This window comes from Lagopus muta, chromosome 7 (assembly GCF_023343835.1).
Source record: "Lagopus muta isolate bLagMut1 chromosome 7, bLagMut1 primary, whole genome shotgun sequence".
Classification (NCBI taxonomy): Eukaryota; Metazoa; Chordata; class Aves; order Galliformes; family Phasianidae; genus Lagopus; species Lagopus muta.
In genome coordinates, this window is record NC_064439.1 from 14,219,610 (window position 1) to 14,226,432 (window position 6,823).

At 42.2% G+C, this 6,823-nt stretch overlaps 1 protein-coding gene across 8 annotated transcripts in view; it reads left to right on the forward strand.

Annotated features, from left to right (window-relative positions):
- The window catches only part of EPC1 (enhancer of polycomb homolog 1), a 59,381-nt gene that overhangs the window by 50,164 nt on the left and 2,394 nt on the right, over positions 1-6,823 (forward strand). For 6 of the 8 annotated variants that reach the window (XM_048952295.1, XM_048952296.1, XM_048952291.1 and 3 more), the window contains 4 exons: positions 5,558-5,676; positions 5,758-5,844; positions 6,493-6,634; positions 6,783-6,823. The exon at positions 6,783-6,823 is cut by the window's right edge and continues 326 nt beyond it. In XM_048952295.1, coding sequence (XP_048808252.1) covers positions 5,558-5,676; positions 5,758-5,844; positions 6,493-6,634; positions 6,783-6,823 — 389 coding nt within the window. The remainder of the gene's footprint in view (positions 1-5,557; positions 5,677-5,757; positions 5,845-6,492; positions 6,635-6,782) is intronic. The other 2 variants (XM_048952293.1, XM_048952294.1) reach the window with 1 other exon arrangement.

Consider the following 6,823-nt stretch of genomic DNA (forward strand, 5'->3'; position numbering starts at 1 on the left):
TACTTAATACTGCGTTACGCTTGCTTTGCATGCACATTAGTAACAGTAACAACTCATTGTTCTCTCGTACAGCAGAGATGTGGTGCTCTTATGTATTTCTCTTGGGAAAATACTGTAACAGGAAATAGGGTTGTCCTCCTTCCCCCCCACAGTTCACCAGTTCAGTAGTTACAGATCTTCATTATTTGGAAGCCTTGGTTATGTGGTGTTGCATCTTTTCACCTGATCAGCTGCCTTTTTAATGGCCATCACCTCAGCATGAAGGGCCAGAGAATCTTCTTCAAGGTTTGTTAGGTGTTTCTCCACCAATATGATCTCAGTGCTTATGAGAACGGATATTTAACTTGATGCTATGAACTTGTTGCTTTTTTTTTAATGACTCTGAATATCTGATTCTTCAGATACTTGCTGGGCTTGAAACATTTCCTGACTGGCTTAATCAAAGCATCTTCCATTCAGGTTAAAAAGGGGGGATGCTAGTAGAGGAACCAGGAGTACTTGTATGTTTTCTGCTCTCCAGGATACATTCTCTGGTACTTAGGAAGCTGGTTCTTGTAGTCACTGTTTACCTTAATCTGTATTCTCCTGCATCAGGGAAGCAGAGTAACAGCAAGCAGGGCACCTCACAGTAACACTGCAGGAGCAGTCAGGAGTGGGGCTGTGGCTGTTAGAAAGCCAAGGCAGTTCTTTGGGATTTCTTCCTTACGTGAATGCTGCAGTGAGCCATCCTAAATGGTTCAGCCACTTCTGGGAAGGACTGGCAATTTCAGAGGAATGAAACACAGGCTGTGGTTTTGAGCTGGTGCACACTAAGTGCTGTTGTAAAAGTGGGTAACATTGTGATAGTAGTTGTGTGCTGCAGTACGAAACTGCTGACAGCATCTCTGTGAATCTGTGCTCTGAGGACAGGGCTCCTTGAGTACCAGCATCCCATTGCATTTGGGAGAGATGTTAAGGTATTGTGCAATGCAGAGATATTCAGTGGCTTAATTTGAGAAAGAAATTGCTCTGTAGTTACATACCAGAAAGATAGTATGCATCTCAGTCACTTAAATGATTGTAAGAAGAACGTACTGCTAGTGAGTGTTGAGTAGTGTGCTGTGAAAAATTGGAGTTACTGACAGGGTTTGTAACTGTTGCTCAGAAGACATTAAATAAATCTGTAAGCAGTCATTTATTCATTCAGTCAGGCTCAGTAACTGTAATATTTCTTTCCTTGTGTTCCTATCTGGAAATTCCCAAAGTGACTCAGTGCTCTTTTGATCCCTTTCAGTAATCTGTAAACTAGAATACATTTTCTGTTTGTTGCTGAAGTGTTGCACTCACCCTGTTGTAGAACAGGTGTGTACGTTGTGTCGAGAGTTTAAATGAAGAAGGTAACAGCGTAATGTGTTGCAGTGACTTAAAATCCTGGCAGCTGTCAGTTCAGAAGTGTACTGAGATTTGATGCCTGTTGCAAACGCTGTGCTGCTGGCAGGTGGGTGAGAGCCATTCCTGTGGCCTTGTCTCAGAGTAGAACTGGAGCTGCTGCCTCCTGGCAGCCATCACAGCTGGGTGCTGCTCTGCGTGGGGCTGTGCCTTAAAGGCTCCCAAAATTGAAGGTGGGGGAAGGAGTTGGGCAGCTCTCCTTGTGCAAGTGACTCCAGGTGTCTTGGAGAGAGGGCAGTTGTTAGCTGTGACAGTTCAGGTTTCAGGAAGTGATAATGCTCTTAGCTGCACTGCTGGTTGAGATTTGGTTGGATTCTGGGTAGGGAATGAAACAGTTTCATTTTTCTCTATTTTGATAAATTCTGTAGTATTAAATAGTCTAAAAATGCCCTAAATATGAATGTTGTGGCCCCAGAATGCTGTGTGAGAAGACTCTGTAAATGCTGTGTTCCTGTCTAGGGCTGCTGAAGTAATAATTTCAGTCTCTAATTTGTCATCTTTAAATATCAAATGTTATGTTTTAGTTCCTTGTTTACTTGAAGCTCTTAATTGCAGCAGTTGCTGTTGTTCAGCTGGCTGTCTCACTACTAATTTTCTGAAGTGCTGGGGGTGTCAAATAATATCAGGAGCATGTAACTATATAGCAGTACTTTTCTGAATAAGCAGAGGCATGGCTGGTAATTGATGTGTGGAGAGAAGGAGTGGGCTCTCTTTTTGCCTGCTACTTTGTTTTTCCTTTTGCAGACAGATAAAGACCAACATAAGATTTCAAATGAAAATGACATTGTCTACTTACTTGCTGTTTGCCAATATTCTTTGACAGGAGTGAAAGGTTTTCAGTTGTGCCCTGGCTCTCCTACAGAAGAAAGATGAGAATTGATAATAAAATTCTAGGAAAAAGTGCTTAAGAGGCTGTATTTTTAATTACTCGTTCTTCTAGAAATAGTGATGCTAAACCAGATACCAAGTCTGGCACCTGGGCAAATAGATCTGTGCTATTTGCAGGAAAGAAGTAAATGTTCTGTACAGTAAATACAATCAACGTATAATGAGCAGCTGTGTTTTTCTGGCCTGCAGTGCATTCTACTGTAATTGCTTTTAAAAAAAGGGCACCTGAACCCTGTGGAGGACTCTGGGGGAGTTCAGGGCTATGCCTGCAGGCACGCACGGTGAGCTCAGCCCTGGTTCCATCGCAGTGCTGTGTTGGGGATCTCACTGAATGCCTTTCTGAATTCCAGCCACAACTGTGTGCTACAGAAAACAAATGTGGAAAGGGGAAGTGGTGGATGTACTTAGACACGAAGTACGTGTGAGCATTTTTCTGTATGAGAATGCTAGTTCTCAGAAACAAAGCCTTGCCATCGTTAACATCATATTTGAACTGGAGTGCTTAATACAGACTGTACGCCGAGAGCAGGACTGGAAGAAACCTTGTAAGAGTGGTAGTGAGTTAGCAGAAAAAGGTAAAATTCACTGTCCTGGTTTGTAGTACTGTCCTACTCCAGGAGTAATGATCTGGTTTGGGTTCTCAGTGATGTCCGTACAGTAGGTGGTAAAACTGTCGGGGAGATGTGTCAGAACGTCCCGGTGAACCTCCGATAGAGCTGTGAATGGTATTTTGAAAAGCCTTAGTGGGATTTTGCCTTCAGTGCCAGCGGCACAGAAAGCATTGCTGGATGTCCTAACTTTGGAAAAACGCAGAGGTGCCCCTGGGTGTGCTGTCAGGGATGACAGACAGGTGTTCACTGCGTCCTCAGGCTGCCCTTTGTGGGGCTGGGTATTTAAGCAGAAGTGAGAGAAGCAGTTGGATGCAGATGAGGATGTGGCAGTTGTAGTGGGGTCACTTGCACACCTGGGTAGCTGCTCTGTGTGGCAGAAGGGAAGAGCCAGCAGGATGGTGGGCTGCTTAGCAGAGTGCAGTGATGCACAGTTTATAAGTACAGGCCTTAGAAAGGTCACTTTGGGGACAATTTGAAGAAGCACTTAAGCACTAAGTAACTGCTGTTCTAAACAAACATAGCTTATCTCGGAGAACTTCGTTTCTTGTGTTTCTTCCAAAATAAAGGAGTGTTTGGAGCAGGCTGTAAGCCGTAGTCTGAAATGCACCTAAAGCACGAAACCTGGAACTGGCAGTTCCCAAGTGTCACTGTAGCATCCATCTCACTTGTGTGTGTGCAAATATTGAATTCAAAGATGAAATGAACCTTTTTTTTTTTTTTCTCCATTTTCCTCTTTGGCAGTTGGAGAGTTAAGCTTACTTAGACTTTCTAAGTAGTGTTTGCACAGTCATGCTGTGGGGTAAAATACATGGAGCCTTCAGTAGCAGGAGTGTTGTCAGATGAACCCTACACGTGTGGAGTTGTAGGGCTATTAAAGCACTAATTTTCCACTAACTGATAAATACAAGTGATCTGTCCATATCAAAACAGCATGTCTGTGTTCCTGCCCCTGCTGCTGCTGCTTTAGCTTTCAGCATGCTGATCTTTGTGGTAAAGCATCCTGCTCTAATTTCTGTTTCCTGGTAATTAAAAAAAAAGCCTGTTAGCAGGTGGTGGTTTTCTTTATGTACAGTAGAACTTAATTGTGAACAGCCAACACCAAATACTGAGTTTGTGAATTCCAGGGTACTTCCTTTCGTAAGGAAATTGGTAAGGGATGTTAATGCTAAGCTGTCCCCTAAACGTGACTTCAGAAGGTGAAGAAGTGAAGGCAGCCGAAAGGAGATGTGGCTGGGAGTAGGGGGAGTTGACTGGAATCACTTCAGGCAGTACAAGCGTGCTTCATTCCTGCTTGCTGAAGAATCTTACTGAAATACGGAGTAGTCACCTGAATGTAAAAGCTGAATAAGGATTCAGAATTTCAAGTGCAGATACACCAAAGTACAAGGGCATAAAAAAGGGCATTTGGAACAGTGTTGTACAGCTTGTTGTACAAAATCACAAGTATGCTGGAGAAAAGCATGTTTGGCAGTTTGTTTTCAGATATCAATTCTTACTTGCTTAGCAGTTTTTCTTGACCTGTTGTTCAGTTTTGTATGTAGGCTACAACTTCTGCTCCTGTATCTGGAAGCAGGAGATGGTTTTGTTTTGATAGAAACAGGTTTTCTGAAGGTGAGCAGACCTGAAAGAGTAGATGAGCAGGCAGCAATTGCAGCTTGTGAACAAGATGTGGTGGGATTTGTTGCCATACAGTAGTGAGCTCTCCTGAAAGTACAAGTTCTCATGCATTCTAGGAGTGTGAGTCCTGCTCGTAGCACTTACTGGGGAGCAGCTCTGTAATCCAGAGATAAAATTGAAGGGGAATCTTGAACCTGTGTCATTAGCTGAATTTGTAAAGGAGAGTTCAGTTCCAGATTTGACTTGCTTTGAAACTGAAAGCAGGTGTTCTTTTGTTATTCTCAATTTACAGTTCCTAAACAAAAGATCTTAATGCTTTATGAAGCTAATCAATAAACTAATGACACTTGTGATTTCATTGGGCATCGCCTCTAAGTGTGTACTAACAGTGCTGTTCCTAGAAATAGCTTTTATGGGGACTGGCTGGTTAAAATGGTGGTGATTTGTCATGCTGAATTCTGGGTCACCCTTCAAGATCTTAGAGGAAAATGTGAATTGTAGTGGGGTTACAATCTGGGCCAGTGTAGAGTCTTCAGCTAAACTTAAAACCGAAACATTTTTGACTTGCTCCCTTTAAGCGGGCATCTGTGGGGGCTGAAAATGTAGCCTTATGTACATTTTCCCCCTTCTTGTATAGAAACATGCCTTACTATTAATGTAGATAGTTTAGTTTAATGGAAGGTGGCAGTTTACTGCATTTCTACCTGTGAAATTTTAGTTTGATATTTGAGTTATGTGTGGTTTTGGTTGTATTTTGGATTCCTTCCTTCCCCTCCTTTTGCTGTCTGGAGCTAAATACAGCAGAGCAGTGCAAGGCTGTATGCTTTAAACAAACAGCTCAAAGGGAAGCTTAGTTCTGAAGGATGATGGCCTTTCTGCTATAAAGGTGCGTTAGGGCTCTTAGGAACTTGCTGGGGTGTATTTATGTATGAAGGACTATAACATAGATGTGTTTATATACACAACTCCTACATATTTTGATATAGTATTTTCTCGTTTTATATTTTGTTCAGCATTTACAGCCGAACAATACCAGCAACATCAACAACAACTGGCACTAATGCAGAAACAGCAGCTTGCACAAATTCATCAACAGCAAGCAAATAGTAATTCCTCTGCCAACACATCACAGGTGAGGGATTTGTCTGTGCTATGATTTATCCCTCATTGTTTCCCACCAGGGTTCATCTCTAATTGTCAACTGTTGCCATAGAACCTTGAAACTAACCAACAGGAAAGTGGCTTTCGCCTGAATCTACATCATAGCCATTCTGTAAAGTGTTTAGAAGGGACACTGCAGGTGAGTGTGGCAGGCATTGCCTCTGCTCCCTCTTAACAACAACAAAAAAAAGATGGGTCAGTCAATTAATTAAATATTCAGAGCCTTAGGAATATGAATTGCTAAGATCTCCGGCTGTGTCGTTATCCTCTTGGCACTGGGAGACTTGAGAGCAGGGTATTTTCTTAGTTAACAACTAAAGGTAGCTTCTAAATATGTCCTTTGTACAGATGAGGAAGTGTCTAACGTTCAGAAGTGTGAGGTGTTTGCACTGAGGATGGACACGTCTTTAAAAACGTTCAGAAGTTACTGGCAATCTGAACATCTGAGGCACTGAACTGGGTTTGGAATTTCATGAGAACAGTTTGACCTGTGAAACAACGTTATTCCATAGGATTTTGAGAATAAGTTTCTTTGTGTTTTAAATAGTTGTGGGGACTTTCATCTCTGTTACTGTGATGGAGCTAAAAGTGCACAGAGAAATAGCAGTTCAGCCCTTACCTAGTTGTACCAGTTGTCTGCAGTTTAGTCTTGCGAGAATGACTGGGCTGGTTCTGATTTACATGGATGGATTTTTGTTTCACTAGTATGTGCATAGCTTAAAAATGAGGAGAGTACTGACTCCTGGAAGCCTCAATCACATGTGTGTGCCACCGTTGTTCTTTTTAGGGTTTTGTTTCCAAGACACTGGATTCTGTTAGTGCTCAATTCGCTGCTTCAGCTTTGGTTACATCAGAACAATTGATGGGATTCAAAATGAAGGATGATGTGGTGCTTGGAATTGGGGTGAATGGCATTCTTCAAGCCTCAGGTACGGAGCTGTTGATGCAGAGTTTGATCTCATCTTAGGTTTTATTATAGTTTGTTTGTTTGGTTTTTTTAAACTGGAGATAAGAGTTTCTGTCTGGGGTTGAGTAACTTCTGCAAAATGGACTTACTGCTTTGTTTCTCTTTTGCAGGAGTATACAAGGGCTTACACCTCAGTAGTACTACGCCTACA